Source organism: Manis javanica, chromosome 11, assembly GCF_040802235.1.
Source record: "Manis javanica isolate MJ-LG chromosome 11, MJ_LKY, whole genome shotgun sequence".
Lineage (NCBI taxonomy): Eukaryota > Metazoa > Chordata > Mammalia > Pholidota > Manidae > Manis > Manis javanica.
This window is the reverse complement of record NC_133166.1, coordinates 12,985,702-13,007,680: the sequence shown is the minus strand read 5'-3', so window position 1 is coordinate 13,007,680 and position 21,979 is coordinate 12,985,702. Positions and strand designations below refer to the sequence as shown.

The window sequence follows — 21,979 nt, the reverse complement described above, 5'->3', positions numbered from 1 at the left end:
AATCTAAATTGTAACACAACCCTCAGATTATGTGTACTTAATTACAAATCATATACATGTAGTATCATCATGTTACATGTGGTGTTTTCCAACACGAACAACCAATTCTCTGATTTTCTGGACACCAGTTGGGTGTTCAGCCACCCGGTTCTGACACTGACTACCCATAGTTGGTGTCAGAGTCCACAGGTTAAGGGCTCAGTCCCATGACTGCACCCACTTCAGACACCATTCACAACTCCCAGGTTGTCACCGGTACTTCTGACTGACTGGCTGTACATTTGGGGATTCTGAGAACCACCTTCCTAGGTTTAACAATTTACTGGAATGACTTACTGAGCTCAGGAAAACACTTTGCTTCTTGTTACCAGTTTATTAAAAAGGATACATCTCAAGAACAACCAAATGTAAGACAAATTACAAGGTAAGAGATGCCTGGAATTCCATGCCCTCTGGGTGTGTCGCCCTCCCGGCACCTTGTTGGCCATTGGTGATCAAACTCAACCTCCATCTTTCCTCTCCTGTCCCAAGGTTGAGGTGGGTGCCTAGAGGAGGACAAAAGTTCCAACTTTCTAGTCATGTCTTGGTCTTTCTGGCAACCAGTCCCTAGTCTGAAGCTGTATAAGGGCACCCAGCCACGCTTACCTCAGCATACGGAAGATACTTTTATCACTCTGGAGATTCCAAGGATTTTAGAAGCTGTGTGCCAGGAAAACAAAAGAAGCTCCTATCTACCCTATCACTCAGAAAAATCACAAGGGTTTTAGGAGATCTCTGCTAGTAACAGGGGACAAAGACCCAGTCTATCACAGTACATTAATGAAACACAAAAATAAAAGTAAAAAAGATGTTAAAAAGAGATATAAGTACAAATTCTATAATGTTTTTCCCATGCCTCAGTGGATTGTCCATCTCTTGAGATAGAGGACTCAACTTGGAAGTTACCAGGGTATTGGAGCTTAAGTGTGTGTGACTTACCTGCTGTGACCCTGGCAACTTCACTTGAATGTAGTTTCAATTGTGTGATCTTAATTTCACTTAGCTTGTTTCTTCAGCTGTAAAATGAGAATAATACCACCTACTTAAGAGGATTGCTATGAAAACTAGGTAAGCTGATACATACTGTTTAGCATATTCACTGTTGTACAATCAGTGGTAGCTATTATTCTACAAAATGACAATCGCTAATTTTGGTGTTGGCGACCATAGCTTTTTTCTGAGAACTGTTAAATATTTAAAACTTCAGATATAATCTAAATTCTTAAAGATTGACAAAATGGGCATTATAAGCTGTAAATTGTTTTTCAAATATGGTGAAGGGGTTTTACTACCTCTTGACTAGTCCTTACATAATCTTGCCTGGTCTACTTTGTCACCAAGTAGTAGGAACGACAAGTTAGAAGCTAGTCTATGGCTATAAATATGGTAATGGTAGCAGTCCCTCTTGGAGGCTTCTTACCACCTACACAAAATGCCCAGAAGCTTTAGTGCTCTTAGAAATTCTGTATAAATCAAACGTTCTTTGCATACCCATAATTAAATACTTAAAATATTAAAAAGTTTGGATAAAGGTCAGTTGAGAACACTGATAGCATTTATTCTACAGGTATTTAACAAGCACTTCATATATGCCTCTAGCTAGAGGCCTTCTGGGAACTCAGTTTAATGTAGGAAACAGACATATATTGTGAAAGCTCTTATAGTGGGATGGACCCAAGTGCTGAAGAGGGGTGTCATTTTCAGGCACATGGGAACACATTCTCTCATCTTTCAGCTATTTGTATTCCCTAAACAAAAGTGTATCTAAACGCCAAACCTGCACCAAAATGAATTCTCTATGAAAAAGATAGAGGACCCAGAAACAACGGGAATAGGGTATGGTGATTTCCATTCTTCCATTACTGGATGCAAAGCACTTCACTTGCTAAATCCCTAGAGACTAAACAGAAGATCTATTTTTATTAATGGTTATAAACTGGAAATACGCATCTTGTTAGGTTTGAGGAGATCTGACAAAAATTTATAATATGCAGAGAATTTTCTTAGGCAAGGGGATTCTGAGATAAAAATGAATCAGAATGCAACAGGATAATGTTAAAATACAGAGTTTTATTTTGAAGAAAACTCAGCAGTTAGATTGTGGAAGAAAATTTAATTTGAAAGGCTCTGATTCTCACTCACTAGACCGTATGGACCAGTCTTTTGATTGCTCTGTACTTTAGACTCCCAAATGACAGGGTTATTTTTAATCACTAATGGATTATCGAACTTTTAAAGACATTGACAAGGCATTATGAAATTTTTTGAAATGTTAACACTTCCTGGATAAAACTGAAGTTCTGAGATGAAAATATTTTGTACTTTTCTTGAAAGTACATATATACTAGTAATAGATAACTATCATGTAAGGTAAAAATATAGATCCACTAACAACAAAAAAATAAGAATTTCCCCATGATTATCTTGAAAGTAGGGATTATATATCAATAGATATTTGCTGAATCATAAAAAGCTTTGTTTATGAATTTGTAACAAATTTAAGCTGGGCTCCTGAGAAGCAGGGATAAACTGGTTTTTGTGAATCAAAATTTTTTAAAAATAAATGTAATAATCAGAGCTTAAGAGTTAGCAACTCTACAGACTTCATACTGTTATATACTTGTACTAGGGCACACATCATTTTTAAATTGCTTGTTCTTCCCCCCAGCCAAAAAAATCCATCTTTTTATAATACGTTGCTTTTAAAATCCAAACAACTTTATTATTTCATATGAAAAGGTAATTGTGCAATAGTTATGAGGAAAGCTGAATACAGTATCAGTATGTAGGTTTGGGGAATGTTTTTCAAATTTGATGTAAATACTAAAGACAATCTATATGGCTTACAGTTGTTCAAGCAAATACAAGAAAACTGGTCAGTTTTCTATGAACTATCAAAAGGATAAAGACAAAAGGACATTCCATCTCAAATCTGATAATCAGGTAGCTTTTCAACATAATAAAACAAGGACACATAAAAAACAAAGACAAAATTACATCTTCCCATTCTAAAACATTTCTTTTAGTCCATATGTATTTTGAATGATCTTGTTGAATTAAGTTCCTGCTGCAACTTTCAATGTTCAAAGTACATGTACTACAGTCTTGGTGTAGTGGTCTAAGGAATCAATAGTAGCAGCGGTAGAAGCTTAATATAGCAGTTTCACTCCTATTTCCAGATTCTGTAAAATCCCAATGCTATTGCCAGGCAAGTAAACACTGAGGCTGTGAAAAGAAGATGTGCATAAGCAATTTACTATACAGAAATACTAGCACAAGGACACAAGATATATATGTGTGTGTGTATTTGCTCAAACACACACACATGTATGGCTATTTGGTACAATATTGTTTTTAATCATAAAAAATTGGGAGCAGAATGTCTTTTAATAGAAGTTTGGATAAATAAATTATGGCATTTTCATGCAAGGGAATACTATGCTTTCTAGTAAAAAGACTGCCTTGATGAGGAATGATATTCAAGACAATTGGTTAAATTTTTAAAAGTGGTAGGCTATACAGTATGTCCTAGTTAATATTTTTAAAATATGTAATATTTACATACAGAAGAAAAAGCCTAGAAAAATATATGCTACTAATAGTAAATACATATGGGTAAGGAATAGAAGGCTTTCACTTTACTCTATTGCTTTTGAATTATATAAGTAATTTGTAATGAAAATATATTACCTTTTATAAAAAAATATATTACCTTTTTTATAAAAAAAAAAGAAAAAAGAAAAGTACTACTTGACTACAGCCTTCTTTCTAACTCTTTGGTGCCCTGTAACTGGGTCAGGTTATGTGGTATTTGAGGAACTCAGTTGTGACAAATGATCTAATTTGGGGGTAGTATCTGTGCTCAGTCAATTGGATTCAAGGTAGGAGGTAATTTTTCCCTTTGCTTGCTTTGGTTTTTAATGACCTGTATCTATTTTAATGATCTTTCTATGTAAGTTCATTCAAATCCTTATGGAAGAGCTAGCAATAAAAATAAAATTTCCACTTTTTTCCCTTGTGGAATACTCAGTTTATCATTGCATCATTTTGTACTTATGTTCATATATTTTGTTTTTTATCTACGTGCTTTTTCCTAGCCATGTAGGTTACAGAATTGCCTGTTAATCTCATATTCTTCAAGCACTGCAGGGGACCAAGCAATAAAGGAAACCTGTTACAGCTTCTCCTTATTCTCTTCTCTGTCCCTTGGGAGGTAGGAGCTAACAGGTCTGAAAATCAAATGACAGTAATTCCTTTCTCTTACCTGCAAGATAACGAATTGTCTCAAGCTTGTTAGACTCCATCAGGATTTTTAAAGAAGCAATTTCAGTGTCAATTTTATTACTGGTTTCTGAAATAATACTTTCGGTTTTGGTATCCTGTAGTAAATAATAAGATAATTAAGTTTTGTCCCTGTTTATTATGGACAAAAACATTTACATTAGAAACCCTCAGTTATGGACTAAGTGTGTATAACAAGTCTTAATTGGGAAACACAAAGCACAGTGATATTTAAAAAGGATTATAGGAACATTATGAACTGACAAAAAATATTCCTTTACTTTGATAACTAGAGACTATTTCTTAGGATTACCACATTCTGAGCATAGAGTTAGTTTATTACTATTTTATTATAGTAATATATTTGAGATCTAAATATATGAGGATAAACTAAGAAGCAAAAAATTTAGTCATAGTCTTATTTCTCTTAGAAAGAGAGATAAGATGGTATTTACAGGCCAGAAATTAGCTGAGAGAGATTTGCCGATTTCTTTGTTTATCTCCTTTATCTGGCCAAGAAGACGAGAATAGAAAGAATGCTTAAAAGGATAAACGAGACCTTCCCTTCTACTGAATTATAAGCAAGAAAGAGTGATAGCTCTTCTGTTAGAATATAGACCAAATCGCTTTTACTCTTAAAGAAAAGGATTAGGCTGAGTCAGAAAGCTGGGTTTTACTAAAGCCATAGAAATTAAGTCATGCTTACAATTTAGGATTACTGAGAGGGTAAACAGTAGTTTTAAGTATGAAGTTTGGAATCCAGGTTCACATTCTGGCTCTACCACTTATTATCTGTGTGATTATAATGTCCCTGTACCTCATTTTCTAAAGGGGTAAAATGGGAATAAGACTGCCTGCTTATGAGTCTGATATGAGAGTAAAAAGACAGAAGTAAAGCAAAGTACAACTGTAGCTGATATATAAGCACTCAATAAATATTTACTATTTTTTGGTAAAACTTTGTGATAATTGTTTAATTGAATCCAGGCACTCATTTAAATACTAATCATGGATCTTTGCATCATAAAAATAGTTTTCTATATAAAAATAAGGTAGGTAAAAAAAAAAGTATGCTATCTGTACAGCTTAATTCTGACTCAGAGCTCACAGTTTAGGACTACTACCACCTGGTGGCAGCTTCCCCCAGAAAGCTGGTTAACTATAATAGCTATGAGGAAACCATGGATTCTACAGGGAACGCTTTTTAAAGTCCCAAACTTTTAAAATGAATCACGTAAGAGTGGTTACACAAGGCATAAGAGGTGTACAAAAGAGAAATTTTTACAGACTGGCTTACTTTTTTGGTAAATTCTGTAGTTGCTTCCATAAGTTTTTTTTCTTGATCTGTAAACTAAAGGATATGATGCATTAAGCAGGTAAAAAAGAGACTAAAAGGAATTAAAGGAGAAGTAACTTAGAAAGTACATTTAAAAGCACATTACCATATCTGATACTCTGCTCCTTTCTAAGTTGATGTCAAGTTTATTATCTGCTCTGATTCTACTAGTTTCATTCTTTAAAGAAAAAAAAAAAATTACAAAAGTGATCCTGTATTGAATATTGGTTCTGAAAATAAGATACTCTGAAGTGGGAAGAAAAGTTTTACTTACTATCAGTTGTTGCTTAACTTGTTCTAATTCAATTTTCATTTTCTAGGTATAAGAAAGATCACATAAAATTGGTAATAAGCCAAAAGCCCTTATTACAACTTCTTAAAAAAAATCTGAAACCCTTCATTAGCAAAAACTGGACAATCCATGGATTTTTAATACAGAATTTGACTAAAAATAATGAACAAAAAGACTAATATTCATTGTATTTGGAAAATAATTATGAATAAAACATTATGAAATTGTTTTAGTATTCTACTTAAAAATGATATTCTAAATTAAAAAATGTTTAAGCTAGTGGATGACAAAACAATTCTGAATTACAAAAACACATTTCTCTTAAGTGACAAAATAATTAGTACAGAATCCTATAAAATGGAAAATGCCATATTACTTAAGCTGAGAACATTATATTGCACTATACTATAAATTTTACATAATATATAGAGATCAAAGATTTTCCCTTTTATGTGACTTCTGTACATGTAAGATACAACTCTTTGTATTTAAGATACTATGATTTATATACAGAAAGATTAGGTATGCTTAAACATGTAGTATGTTATTTATCCAAAAGCTTGTTAATAGTTACTTAATAATCTCATAAAATCAGTATTTAGTCTTATTATCCACCAAGGAGGATACTTGTGAAATCAGCTACTTTATTATTAATACACTGAAACTCATATCACCTGGTTCTCTGCTCTCAGATTTGCAAATTCACTTTTTTCTAGGATGACCATGTCTTTCCTGATGGAGTCCAAATGAGCCATTAGCTGTTGTACTGTTATTTCCTAGAAAGCAAAATCAGAATAACCTAGTGATCTATGGAATGCCATCCCCTAACACAGAATTGTTTTTCATAAAACTTAGGACTTATCATGCTATAAAGGTATAATATTGCTTCACCATCTACAGACAAAAAAACCAAACATATGAAACCCATATATATGAAATAACAAAATGAAAAGGAATAGGAGATTCAAGGGAAAAAGGCGATTTTCCAATGAAGTGAAATAAATACCTAGGTCATCTTATTTAGAGAATCCCAATAAAATGTTTATTTAACTTATAAGAGTTTTTCAACAAATAATTAATTTTTAATACTTACATGGAAAACATTTTGTTAACTTTTATTGCTTTAGGTCTAGACACTGACTTTTACTAAAGTTTTTTTTTTTTCCCTTTCATCCCTTTAGAGAGAATAAGGGAGATGCAGGGGTGTTTGGGAGGTGGATGGGTAGACAGAGAAGCAGTTATGAAAAAGAGTCTAATGAAACTGTCAGAATTAAAAAAAATGAAAATATCACCTGTTGAGCTTGTGTGACCATTTCCTTATAGATAGTATCCAGGCTCATGTTTGATACGGTGGTTAAGACTGATACAATTGTTTCTGCTTGTGTTTTGTCAAATCCTGTAGGCAGTAAATAAGGTATTTACATTTCTTTAAAAGTACACATCCTTATCAGAATAGACAGCTAGAATAACTTTTCCTCATTAAATTGTTATACTCAAAAAATGGTTACAACTAAAAATTTGACAGATTTTTGTGAAATTACTCTCTAAAAGCACTCTACAATTTTAATTCCCACTGATCCATTTCCCCACATCTACATCAATACAGAATATTACTAGTTTTCTGAATGTTTAATTGCTATAAAAATGATATACTATTTATATTCAAATTGATATTTCCTTGGTCCAGCATCTTTCATCTATTTATTGGTTATAGATTTTTCTATGAGCTGTTTATGGCCTTTGTCTACTTTTCAATAAAATTCTGAACTTTTCCTTATTGATTCAAATGAATTCCATGTATATTAAAGCAATAGGCTTATTGTCATGTGTGTTGCTAACACTTTAAATTTTATGGATGATACTTTGATACTTAGATTTAAATTTATTTTTGTAGTTACATCTGTCAGTCTTTATTTTCATTGCTTTTGAGTTTTGTCTTGGTTCCTCACTCCAGAAGTTTAAAAATATTCCATATTCTAGTATTTTTTTGTAGTTTTTTTCATTTTTTACTTAGCTTTTAACCAATCTGAAATTTGTTCAATAAAGGGAGCTAATATAATTTTTCCATCTTATCTCAGTTATTGTTCCTTTTCCCAATTTGTAATGCCTTCTTTTTGCTTGCTAAAACTTGTATGTTGGCTTTATTGCTTCCTAAAACATATGTATGTTTCTGAATTCCATTCTATTAGTCAACTTTTCTATTTCTGCAGTATCATATAATTTAAATTACTCTTTTCATATCTGGTAATTCCTTATGCTTGTTTTTCCTTTTTTGCTATTCTTAAACATGTACTTGTATTTCAATGTGAATTACATTGTATGGATGGCACTTATGTTTATGGTGACTCTTAATTGTTGATAACAGAGATACTGTTTTGACTAGATAATTTATCATTAGTGCTGTTAATTTTCTTCTTTTAAGAGGTACCCACGTTTCTCACCATGATTTTCCAAGTCCTGAACCAGTGCATGGGTATCAAAAGTTAATTTCCTTTGTTCTAAAGGAGTTATGTCCACTTGCCTCATATTGTATTCTCCCTTGGTTGTGGTGGTGAAGAAGTCTGAAATGAAAAAGAAAATGTTTTTTTTTTTCTTGCAGTAACTAACAGAAGCATCAGTTTAGCTTCTAAAGCATTTTCTCTCATCTATTTACAATACAGTACCACTTAGGAATTCTGTAATTTCAAGCAAGATAACCAACTCCTCTGAGGCCGGCTCTTATTTGAAAAGTCTCTAACATTATTCTGTTTAATATAATAATAAATGTTTCCTTTAGTATTCAGATGTTTTGTTAACTCAGTCTAAAATAGTAATACATATCAGAAGCTTTGAGTATCGCTACTACATCTGTAATTATTGGAAGAGCATAAACTACCTCACTCTCCTCAGTACTTTAGAAGTCTTTTCATTGAGCTATGATAATTTTTAATGCCCATGTTCCCATTTAAAGTAGCTTTCTGTACTCCCACTGTCTTACGGACTGTTTATTTCCATCACAGTTCTTAGTTTTCCTGAAATTATTTATTGTTTTTCTCTCTGAACCAGAATGTAAGCTCATGAGGCCTTGACTGTATTTTCCATTAGCGTATCTTCAGTACCTGGAACAGTGCTTGGCAAATAGTTGGGTCACAATATTTTATTGTCGAATCAATGAATTTGATTTTAAATCCTGGTATATTTACTGGTGTCAACACAAAAACCCTAGGAAAAGTTTCTCATTTTTGAAATAAATATCATGTTTCAGTAAATCACCAATTTTTAATCTAGATACAGTGTGGTCCTGTTCCACATATTGCTGATGAATTTTACTAGAAGGTAATTCTCTTTCAGGGAGAACTTCATTATATATAACATGTATCCATGTACAACTTCATTACTATTACTCTGTATAACTACTAAATGAACACAAGGTACTGTATTAGACACTGTACTTCAGTACTACCAAGGCAAGGTGGTATTATCTACATTTTTAGATAAGAGAACCAAACCTAGGAGAGTTATTTTGCTAATGTTGCAGAGTCACTGGCAGAATCAGATTTCAGACCCAGGTCTTCTCACTCCGAAGTTTATGCCTTGTTTTTTATCACCCACCCCATGTGGTCTCTTTTTTATTAAGATATCTAGGTACTTAAAAAGACATAGTTGCAAACTGAGGTATTACTTTTCTCCGAGTATAGTGTAGGGCAAATGTGATTCCTTCCTATATCTTTCCAGCCAAAAAACATTTGAGTGCCAGGCAGTGTTAAGTGCAGGGGATGATAAGCGTATACCCATAACTGATATCTTAATTATTGACTTTATAGACTAGAAGGCAAGAAATAGATGTTTTTTAAAAAATGTAGACATAAACTCTAAATTCAAATGATGAAAGAGTAATGTCTAATCCTTTAGATTAATTTACTCAAATACACAGATAAATTCTGTTTGTAACTAGAGGTAAGAGGAAGCAGATGTAAAGGTGGATGGATTTTGCACACACACACACACACACACACACACACATTAGCACAGTGGCCAGCAATCTATCTGAGAGCAAACTAGAAGAGTTAAGCAGTGTGCCTTTGTGTTAGTATTACATCTAACAAAGGAGAGAAAGAGAAATTAGGGGAGAAGAGCAGATTGCAATAACAGTTCCAGTAACAACTGCTTTTAGAATAATGATTGGTACCCTCAGTTACCTATCCTTGATTAGAAGTATTTTATTTGGGGAAAAAAATCAGTGATAGTATTTATATAATGTACTGTTTTCACATTTATTATCTTTAAAGTCTCATGGATGAGAAAAACTGAGGTTCAGAAGAGCTAATCTGTCTGGGATCTTAAGGTCTCAGAGCTAGACATATTAGTACAGTTCCTCTGACTTCAGTCAACAAACATTTGAACACCTTCCACAAAGAGAAACTTCCTACTCAGTATGAGACAGAGACCAGATACATTAACACTGCCAGCATATCTCAGCAGATGCAGCTTCCGTCTCATGTCCTGCTGTGCTCTCCCAGGCCCTTTGCTCTCAAGGGCTCTTTTTACTTCTACAAGCCATCTTTTGCCTTCTCATGTCAGGGCCCTTTGCCCAGCCCATTTAGCTCTTCTTTTCTTTGTCTATTTTATTTTTCTTTTCAGAGTTCAGTCCCATGTCTCCTCCCCCAGGAAGCCTGCCAAGACTTTTAGGTCAGGTTTTCCTTTTAAGATTTTTCAGAGGATCCTATAATGTTCTGTGCCATACCTCTCACAATTCACACATTTATGTGATTAACAGTTTAACTTTCCCACACTACGCCAGGAGTTGAGTCAGCAAACTACCCCCTGCAGGCTACCACCATGTTTTTCTAGCTTTACTGCAACACAGCCTTACCCATTCATTTATGTATAATCTATGGCTGCTTTCATGTTACCTATGGCCTACAAAACCTAAAATATTCACTACTGATTCTTTACAGAAAAATTTTGCCAGCCACTGTATTAGACTCTATAATATAAAGTCCATATGAGCAGGACCATTCGTATTCTTGCTCACCACTGGATCCCCAATGCCAGTACAGTTCCAGGTGCTCCACAGATGTTTATTTACCAAATGAAATGAGATTTGCTGTGCTATACATTGTAGATACAATGATAAGGCTGTGGTTTTTAATGACGTGCTATCAGGATATGTCCATAAGGGAACATAGGCTCTCACCGAGAATAATCAAGAATGGCTATTTGGAAATGATGCTAGAGTTACAGTAAATCTTAAGGAGGAATTACCCAGGCAGGGGGAACGGAATGAACAAAATTCACCAGAACATAGGCTGCCTTTGCTATTCCTAGCCTGGGCTATTTACTATGGGGATGAGGAGGGCAGAGAATATACAGGACCTGTGGAACACTTATTCCTTACATGGGCTCAAATAGTCATGCAATCTTTTGCTAAGGCCTCACAATCCTAAGAAGTATGTGTTGACACCCTCTCTCAAAGTAGAATTTGGAGGGCACTCTTCTTTGGAGGAAATAGGAACTGGAAAAGCCATTCGATAGCCATTATAGAGTGTCATGAATACTTCAACTCATAAGCACTCTTAAGAATATGTCTTTGCAGGCATATTAATGGATAGAGGAGATGAAGCAACTAGAATCAGTGTTTCCAGTTTAGGGTGGAGTAACAGGTCCTTAATACCTTAAAAGTTTCCAGAATTTACACAAAACCCCAAGCCCTTCCTTTCACTGTTACTTCCTTTGATATGTATCTTGTGGTTTTTTAAAGTGGGAAACAAACTCAGTGGAAAGCCTTTACCAGCAGCATAGAGATACTAAGTTGTATATCTTGGATTGGAACTCTGGCCTACACTGCACAAGGTGCCTTTGCTGGAAAAGGCCAGATTTTACTTTTGATAAAACATGTAAAATTGTGTCTCATTACATCTGAACTGCAAATTTTATATTAATTTACTAATATTAGAGCTGTAACAGTTCAGTGACATGCTGGCTATTAATATGTATTTCTACACGCTGGTCTGTTGACATGTGCTTTACTAAATACGTAAGAATTACCAGGATTAAAAATTAAACTAACACAGAAACCTCTGGGCTCCATCCCTGGAAAGTGATTCAGTAGTTCAGAGGTAGGGCCTAAGATCCGTTCCCTGCAGTGTTTCAGATGTTCCGCTAAGTCTGGGACGTAGAAATGAACTAGGAATCCACCACTCTTGCTAGTAAAACAAGACAAATGACATCACTTTCTTGTGCCTTCTTCTATTCAACTTTAAATAGGGAATTGGACTAGATAATAAAATTGAGATCCATCCATGGGTTAGAGATTAAGGTTTTGTGAATTCCTTAATTACTGGCATTATTAGGCAAGTTTAAACTACTTGTACATATTAGGTATAAGGGGCTACTTAAGATTTCTCCAAGAACACTCAGAACAAGTAAGTTAGGATATTATCATTTCCTTTTGGTAATGTATTTCAAGTATGATAGATACTTCAGTTTATTCTCTAAAAATAACAGCATTTTCATCTGAATATGTAAACAAAAATATCTCTAAAAGTTTACAGACAGGATAAAGATTGGGATGATATCCCAGGCATCAAAAAATGCTACCTACCTCCTTTTTGTAAAGTCCATATATGTATGCTAGACATCTAAATATGTAACGAAATACTTTGTGAAGGACCCTGGCAGTTAAAACTGCAATCTTGCTGTGTAAGTAAATGAAACGAGCAAAACAGCACAAATTAACAGTGGGTACTGGGTGGCAAGGTTCACATGGCACTAAAGATTTAAGAAGATGAAGATGCCAGAGGTCAGTATGAAGTGCCTACTCTGTGGGCAGTCTTGAAGAGCTTAAAACTTTGGGGAAAAAAAGATTCTGGAAATGTCTCTCAGAATAAAGTCAGATACTGCTAACGGGGGTGCCAGCCAGTTCAACATTTGTGGGTTCCAGCATATTTTGTTTTTTTTTAACAGCTTCTATGTGATTGTAGAGTACTGAAAATCACAGCGATAATAAATCGGGCCTGACATGAAACGTATGCTGTAGGCCACCAAATACCTGGACTCGATGGCAGCACTAAGTGACACTAAGTTTGAACAGGCCACGAAATAAGTCAGGCCTCCCCGAACTCGGAGGACATAAGGTTGCTCCTGTCACACCTACGAGAGGGCGGGGATTATCAGCCTCATCCGGTAGAAAGAAGAAAAGGCTCAGATGGCAGCCTGGCGGGGCTCCTAGTGACGGCGCCAGGCGGGAACACCGGGCCTTCAGAGGCTCGCTCTCCAAAGAGGGCGGTCCTTTTCTCAGTCCTCCCCCTTCCCGCCCTGCTCCGACGGGGCGAGACCCAGCGGCAGGGTCGCCAGCACAGGGTTGGGCTGGGCAGGCGCGCGGGCGCCCTCGCGTCCCGCTCGCCCTCGCAGGCAGCAGCCACCGGCATCGCCTCTTTAAGGGGCACTCAGGCATCGGTGACACGGAGCCTTTTCTCACCTCTCCGCAGGGTGGGCGAGAAACAGCCGCAGGGGCTTGACACGCGGTGGCCCCCGCCGCCTCCAGAACACAGGAGCCGCCGGCCCCACCTACTCCACATGGCTCCGGTTTCTGGGGGCGGGAGGAGGCCGAAGGCTGGAAGAACTACGCTCAGGCTTTCGAGCCCCGCAGTCCCAGCACCGCGAGGATGCTGGGAAATGTAGTTCCCGCCCGTTACGCGCACTCATCCAGCGCAGACTCGACTCGCGATCACGCAAAGCCTGGCCTCTTCACCGACGCGCCAGCAGCTCCCTAGCATGGCTCAGAGCTGATGCGCCTCTCCCACCGCCCTTTCCAAACCCGTGCACGCCGTTACCACCCTAACAAAGCGGGATCTTGTCTGAGAAGCTCTCGGCGCCCATTTCGTAGCAATGAGACACAGCTCAACAGCAAAGTCCTCCTGCACAGCTAGCTGCCACTAAACGCTCGGGTCCGTGAAACACAGACCGTAACCCCGACTGCACAGCAACCTGGGAGCTGACGCCTCCGCCGCTGAGCATTCCGGGAGATCGCGCAGGCACCTTCTGGGAACTGTAGTCCAGCGAGCCCGTCATCCTTGCAGCTTCCTGTCCTGCTGCTTCGCCCTCTTCTGCTCAGGAGGACGAACTTTAGTTGATTTAGACCCTCTTTTCAGGGAAACCGAATTCCTCCGTTTCTAGCGTGGACCCGCTTCTCATCAGTATCCCTCTCGGACTTAACAAACTTTGCTCCATCAGGTAAAACGTTCAGAACACACAGTACTTGTGTGGTTCAAATGTGCTAATATATTCTTTGTAAATCCTTTGTAAAGTGGTACACAATCTTTGAGTTTTAGTGGCTTAATTATTTTTGCAAGGATGTAAACGGTTATCACAGGATTTTCCTACCTGTTTTAAAAACTTTGTGAGGTCAGCTAGGTAACAAGTACCATCTAAGCACGGAGGCACATTAAAAGAACAACACCGATTCCTGCCAGCAAAAAAAAAATATAAAAGTTTAATCTCACCAGTTAAAAAAAAAAGCAAAACATGAAGACATACCTTTTTTACCTATTAAAATTAAAAAGAAAAAAGAATTATCGATGCTAGTAAATATGCAGTTAGATAGGGTCACTCACACTGCTGCCAGGAGTGTTAAGTCAGTATAACACATTTAGAAAGCAGTTAATAATACATGCGAAACCCTAAAAACTGAATGGACAGTTTCACTTGTAAGAATCTATCCTAAGGAAAAGTAATCACATCCGTAGCTGAGATTTTTAAAAATTATAATCCTTGCAGTGTTATTTGTAATAGTGAAAAATTGGCAATAATTTAAGTATTCAAGGTGATTCAGTAACTTGTAGAAATGTTGCAAGTTGGAATATTATGCAATCATTAAATATTAAAAAAACAAGTGACAGGAATGTTCTTGTTATATATGTAAATATATATGTATATATATATATAAATTAAGGATATATTATATAAGAATATATATAATATGTAAGAATAGATATGATGCTGGGGTTCTTGTTCACGAAGCCGACGAATGAGCTTCACAAACAGTCAAGGTAGGAGAGCAAGATACAGGCTTTTATTTAGAGATAAAGTGAAAGAACAGAGCTCCCGGCTTATGCCAGGAGGGGACAAGAGATTCCGTGGTGGTGCGTTGTCTAGGGGGTTTATAGGCAGTTGAGAGACTCAGAGCTAGGGATGTGGATCCACCAGATGGTCTCTAAGTGTTTATTTTCAAAGAGACACTAAGTTTCTTATCGGGTTTTCAGACTATTTTGTGGAGTTAACATAAATTTACTGCTTTGATCCCTTCTCAGAATAGCAGTTTCTTGGTTTGGGAGCATATCAGTCAAGGCTGCTTGTTTTGCTTTCAAGGTGAGCTGAGTTATTGACTTGATTAGGGGCTGGAGGAGGAAAAACAGCATCTGGGTAAAGTTAAAGATAAACTTGGCCTTTTAGCAGGCTAAAGTAAATTTTACAATAGCCTCATTTAATTGACACAAAGAAGACATGGGCCATGCTGAGATATTTTCTTATCTGGTGGATGTTCAAACATTACAGGCCAGGTTATTCCTGACTTTTTAGTTTTAACTAATCTTTACTGAAGAATGCTTATATTCCTAGTTTGATATTTTACTTTAGAGAATTAATGTGACTCTGTCTTTATTTAATTGTTTAATATGGAGTTTTTGTAGGGGTCTTTTTCCGGAGGCCCTCACCCTCTTCTGACTACACCCACGGTCCCTGTCTCAGATATATATCGCAAGTATGATTATAATTCTATTAAATGATGTAATTGATCCCTATTCTGGAGGAGCTCATGGCCTACTGGAAGATACAGACCTGTAAGCAGGACCACAAAATTTGTACTTACCTTAAATTAAGTGATCGTTAGGGGAAAAAAAGTACCTCTTTATATAGTCATTCGTACTGGCTATAATTTATATTACTATGAAACTCCCCAACACAAATACAGTGTTGATTAGTCACATGACCAAATCTGGGCCAATCATACTCTCTTTAGAAGAACTGGCAATTGGATTCAGGGATTCTAAATCAACTTCCGAAGCTGGCTGCAACTACAGCAAGTGAATTTGGGAGTTGAGACGATCATATTCTGCCAAGTGGGCTGGAGAAGTACAGACAGGCAGATGCAGGGATAGCAGACGGAGGGAGTCCAGATGGTATTCAGCTAATAGATTTAGCCATGCTCTGAGGCCTCCCTAATGCTCCCCTGTGTTTCCAGACTCTCCACTGTTGCTATTATTTACTTAATTAATAAAATTATTTTCCCATAATTTGTTTTATTTTCCCATAAATGCGTTGAGAGGAGCAAAGGAGGTAATGCATATAAAATACATAGCACAATACATGTCACATATAAACACCCACTAAACAATAGCTATTTTTATTAATAATGCCCGTTGACTTCACTCAGTGTTGAGAGTAAATCGGCCTCTCATGCTTTTGCCTGCCTCTCGTACAGGGCCTTCTCTGCCTTTTGTTATGGACTCTCTTTAAGGAAGTTTGTGTAATGAACAGCCTTGGGAAATAGAGTCTCCCTCTGAAGCAAAAGGTCCTATGCTTATTGCCTATTATAAAAGATCTGTTTTTTTTCTAGTTCAGGGTTCTTCTCTGTAAGGCAATCCACGGCACACTTAGGCACACACCTGGGCCTATCTGCATCACCTCCCAGGGGCTCAGAGGCAAAGGGAACTAACGCAAATATGCTGATGCTCATGCTACTTGCTCTGCCGTGAGTAATTATGTCCTTCTGTCTTTTGTCAGCATTCATGCAACTGTGGCAGGCTAACTTATTATCATGTGACTAGGGTAAGATCTCAGACCCCTCACAGTTTTGACAGTCATTCTTTGGACTTTAAAAATTTTTTCTTTCAGTTTTACTCATAGAAATATCTGAGTACCAGCTAGGTCTAAGGCTTACTGTCGTGAGGAATGTGAAAAAGCAGAACTCATTTCAACAACTGTTTGAGTTCCTACTATGTGCAAAGATTTCTGCTCTCTGAGAACTTGTAACTTTGAAAAAATAGAACAAGTATATGAATAGCTTCCATACAAGGCAGTAATAAATTAGTGTCATCTAATTGTTACAGAAAAGAAATCCTTTGGATTCAGTTGAGGGGGATACTTTCGAGTCAGGGTGATCAAGAAGAGATAAGGGTTTTTGGTAGGTAGAGATTGTAGGGATGAGGTCTGGGTGAGGGACTGGAGTAAGCAAGGACACCTTGGTGATCTACATACTCCTTCCCACTTTGGGGCCTTTGTAGGTGCTGTTTGCTTAAGTTGGAGCACTTCTTCCTCCTCTTTACCTGGTTAATTCCTTCCTATCCCTTCAGATCTCAGTTGAAATGCCTCTTTGTTATGAACTCCTATAGCAACCTAACATTCCATGTCACTGCACTTATTTATATCCTCCGTGGTGGTTAGAGACACATCCATCACTGTTTTTCCAACAACTGGCATAATACCTAGCCCATAATGAGTTTTTGGTAAATGTGCTGAATGAATGAATACATGCTCAAAATATAGTCATAGTTTGCTGTGGAAGTCATCTGGCAGATTGTGTGGAATTGGGGGAGAAAAAACTGAGAAAAAGAATAATAAAAAAGACCAAGGAATTTGGGCTTCATACAGTAGACTCTCAGATTTCAAAAGTCTTTGGGCCCAAACTGATAAAAGCCAGAAAAAAGTATTTGCTATACACTAGTACAGACTAAATGAATCATTTCTCTCTTCAATGTTTGATGAGGTGGCCCAGCCGGGAGAAAGGTTCTGTCTCTGAAAGCAGAGCCTCAAAGGCCAACAGGGCAGCAGGGAAGTGTGTCTTGGGTTTTTAATTGTGAAGGACTACTTGTATTATGTTTTTATGCTTATTGGTCCCAAATTTAAATATATCTTACCTCTTTACCAACCAAATGTATATGAAGCCCTTACTTATTTTCGTGTTTTCAATTATTTCAAGACATAGATAATTTAGTGAGTGGGAAATAAGCAGTGCCGATGAGCACCAACCTGATAAATTCCAACTGAAGGCAAAGATTCTTGTGAATTTCTTTGGTGGTTTACAGTTTCATTTCCAGTGATGGTACAACTTCCTTAGGCATTTGAAATGCCAGGCCCCTCTAGAGGACCCCAGTAGTCATTCTTTCCTCTTATGCCTGGAGGACTGGGGGTCCAGGTTGGACATAATTGCATGAGATGACCAGTGGCCCTCCAGCTCTGTGAATGTAATTCTGGTGACGCCAAGGAGAAAGGATGCAGCCTGGGCCACTCCCCTTGGTCAGTCCATTTCTCTTGGAATAGGTGATGTGAGAAGATCTCAGTGTATTTTTTAAAGCAGGTGAATGAGGCATTGAGAGGGAGTGAGATGGGACCCAGTGGGCTGTTTCTTTCCCTCCCCACTTACTTGGAGCTCTTAGACACTAGAGAGAGTATGTGCACAGTACAAAGGCCAATGCTTTGCCCTTACTTCCTCAACTAATTTTATGTTTTTTGTGTGATCCTTGAGTCAGAGGTGCCCATTGTCACAATAGTTTTGTGTTATTTTACGTTACTGTCACGCTTTCCATGGCTTGAATGTGACCACTAACCCCTATTCCCTACAAATCTGGGGAAAATTTTTTTTCCTGATCTTACTCGGGTGTGGGCAATGATATCCAATTACAAGTTTCCTGATTACAGTGAATCAAAGGAAAGAATGATTAAAAGAAAAGAAGAAAAAACAACTATTAAAACATTAGGCACTTGGCAATGCTGTACCATATCTGACAGTGTCTCTCACAATCATAACTACTCCTTACTGAGCACTGTCTATGGTGCCGGGCAATGCTAAGCCACGGGGATACAGATGTAACACACAGTTCTGCCCTCAGGTTGCTGTCAGTCTAATTGTAATCAGTACTGCGATGAAGGAAAGTGCAGGCTGCTGACGAATGTGTAAGAAAGGCTTATACTAAAAGCAGGGAGCGCTAGGAAGGCTTTCATTTGGAAAAATGAGGAAAAAAGTAGTTTAGTTAAATGGATTTGGTGGACAGTTGTTTGCAAAAAGCAACAGCACTTGGCAAAGTCAGAAAGTACGTGTGAGACAGCTTGGTTAATTTGAGAGAGTGGCTGGAGCAATGGGTTGACGCTGGAGCAATTCAGAAGTGAGGTTGGAAAGGGACCGGCTTTCAGGGTGTCTGACTTCATCCACAGGTGAAGAGGATTGCTGAAGGGAGTTAGGCTGGGGAGTAGCCCTGCAAAGAAAGGCTCTTTGCCTGCTCTTTACTCAGTCCTCTTGTCTGGACTTCCAGAAGTCAGGGCCATGTATTTCACGTAAGTCCCCTATCCTAAATAGTGATCTGGAGGTCCTTTGAGAGCCTCGTTCCTGGCCAGGTGTGATCCCTTGCCCACCTGGCAGAGTCCACAGCTTCAGCATCAAGGTGCCTGAGCACCGCTCATTGTACAGCTTTGCTGCCTCGGATGTCAAGGGGACCTGCCTGGAAAATAGGATTTCAGTGTCTTCTCACATTTGGGGCCTAATTTCTGCATTGGGGTGTAGAAGAACTGGAAAATTTCACAAAAGCCTCACCATGGCATGGGTCCTCCTTTCACCAGCCATGGAATGGAACCTTCTTCCTGGCAGAACTCATGATACATAAGGCTGCTTTACCTCTTCATACAACCTTGTTCATATACATTATCTCCTTTAAGATCCTTAGCAACTCCAGGAGTTCCTATTGCTCCTATTTTACACATGGAAAAGCTGAGGTTCAGAAGGCTGAGATGACCTGTCCCAGGTCACAGAGCAAGTAAGTGGTGAAGATCAGAACTGAATATGCTGTACTTGGTTCAGAGAAGTCAACTATCCCTCTTGCACACTAATTTTTACTGGACACAGTCCAGAGATCGTGTAATCGTGGCTGCTCTCATTCTCCAACAGGCTGTTCCACATCTTTTTTCATTTTTTTAAGAGTAAAATATCTAGTTCAAGGGTAGCAAATAGGTTTCACCTTTATGACAAGTCCCTGTGATTAACTGCTCAGAACACATCATCAAGTTGTGTGAGGCCACATCCTGGTGTAGTAGGAAAGAATGTCACTGTTGACTGGCAATGTCTGCTACAGACATGGGAGAGGGAGAGGGCAGCACATATGCCATTCCTAGTACATCAAGATCATGTGTTTCCCTTGGGTTTCCACAATCCTGCACTAGTCATGACATGTCCACTGATACCCAAATCCCACCTTGCTCAATTTCTCTTTTTCCTTCCCTTCCCTGCCCATTTACTAATAGTTTCAGTTTACTGGGCAGGTAATGGGTGCTAGGTATTTTGCATATCTTGTTGCCAGTTGTCACAACAATCTTACAAGGTAAGCAGGAGAGGGGGAGCCTACTTATTAGCTAAGGAGTTTTACTTTGGAGTGATGGAAATATTTTGGAACTAGACAGAGATAGTATATCACTGTGAATGTACTAAATGCTACTGAATTGTTCATCTTAAAATAGTTGATTTTAAGATATGTGAATTTCACCTCAACAATTTTTACAAAAAGAAAGAGGCTGTTATAGAAGAAGCATTTTGTGGCTGTTTCCATTGGTATATTAGGAATAATGACCACTAGAGCCATAAAAATACTAATATAGTAATTCTATCAGCATTTAAGGCATGAACTTGGAACTACTACAGAAAGACTGAGAATTCTCAAGAACTCAAGACTAGGAGGTGAACATGAAAGGCAGGTATATGTGGAACATGGCCCTTGTTGAGCCCTGAAAAGGATCATAATGCAGAAATAGGATGATAAATAAAGAACTTCTAGATAGGAAGAGGGCAGAAAGGTTTCTTTAAACATAGTTAGCTAAGGATCAAAGGATTTGACCATTCCTCAAGCTAACTTCCCATCCCACAGTGGTTATATTTGGTTGTATTTATACTTAAATAATTTTCACTGTAATCTGAATATAGTTTATTCCATAGGTTAGGTTTGTTTATTCCCAATTTTTTGCAGCCATGATAGGATTCCAAACCTTGTTATCATGCTTAGAATGTTGTGATGTCCAGAATGGGCAGACCAGTTATGCAGCTTACAGATACAAAAGGTGATCTGAATATGGCTTTTTCTGTATTCAAGGCCTTAATAGAAACACTGTGTTGCCTCCTTGCTTAAATGGATGCCAGGGTGTCAGCGTGGTGTCTGACAAGACAGCCAGCTCTTAAGAGGATGGGCACAGGCAAAGGGCTTAATGCCTCTGGTTTAAATTATCCAGACAACTGCTTTGGCTCACCCCTAAATTTAGCAGCACCTCACAAAGGAGAAATTTCAGAATTTACGTCCTTTTGAAAGGTAGGCACTGGAAGACATTTACATCTGGGTCCTATATATGAAGTCTGTGGCCGTGGAACATAAGCATTTTTTTCACAGAAAGTTCCAAAAAGAGGAAGAAATCTTAACCAATCTTGCCTACAAAATGAACAAACTGTAATTATTGCATTTAAGGGTAATTGTTCCAATTGTACCAGAATGGGATGCTCCAGCCCTCTTTTCTTTTGCTGACACAAATAGAATTGCTATGAAGATGGAACGGTGCTTCCAGAACAGCTTGCTTTGAGCTTGTTCTTTTTATAGCGAGCCTGGGGTCGGGGAAAGGCGCTGCGTGGGCCGGCCCTATCAGGCCTCCTGGGGCGTCAGCCTCTGCAGCTCTTCACTCTTCACAACCACGTCCTTTGATACCCGCCTGCAGCCACAGGCCAAGACCCAGAGCGACACCGACATCGACCTAAGGCAGTAGGACTTGAACCATTCTTGCCAGGTCCTAGGACTTAGACTGGGGCCTTCTAGTTCTCAGGCAGGCCACAGGGCAGGTGAAGTGGGAAGTCTGTCCTGAAATGTTTTCAGGGAGGCATGATGAGGGCAATAGTGCTTCCACAATAGGGCCCCCAGGGGAGGAAGAAAGGAAGGAAGGGAAGGAGGGAGGAAAATACCACATACTGAGCAACTGCTTTGTTCTAGGTACTAGGCAAGACATTTTCTCATGTCATTTGGGTTAGGTAGCAG

General features: G+C 38.0%; 1 protein-coding gene across 8 annotated transcripts; it reads right to left on the bottom strand.

The window, feature by feature from the left end:
* Positions 1–32: 32 nt before the first annotated feature.
* Positions 33–13,903, bottom strand: CCDC90B (coiled-coil domain containing 90B). 8 transcript variants are annotated; one of them, XR_012122526.1, is made up of 10 exons: positions 13,408–13,881; positions 8,381–8,509; positions 7,241–7,344; positions 6,623–6,724; positions 5,931–5,972; positions 5,763–5,834; positions 5,618–5,671; positions 4,304–4,418; positions 979–1,055; positions 33–545 (listed from the first exon to the last, which is right to left on the bottom strand). XR_012122526.1 is itself a non-coding variant. In XM_073215946.1 (9 exons), the coding sequence occupies exons 1-9, from the start codon at positions 13,505–13,507 to the stop codon at positions 1,039–1,041; spliced, it is 735 nt and encodes a 244-aa protein (XP_073072047.1). In that variant the 5' UTR covers positions 13,508–13,881; the 3' UTR covers positions 725–1,038. The 8 variants fall into 8 exon arrangements, 7 of the variants coding, with proteins under 7 accessions (XP_073072047.1, XP_017508743.1, XP_036866482.1 ...); XM_073215946.1 differs by lacking the exon at positions 33–545 and having other exon boundaries at positions 725–1,055; XM_017653254.3 differs by lacking the exons at positions 33–545; positions 979–1,055 and adding an exon at positions 2,736–3,264 and having other exon boundaries at positions 13,766–13,903.
* Positions 13,904–21,979: the final 8,076 nt, after the last annotated feature.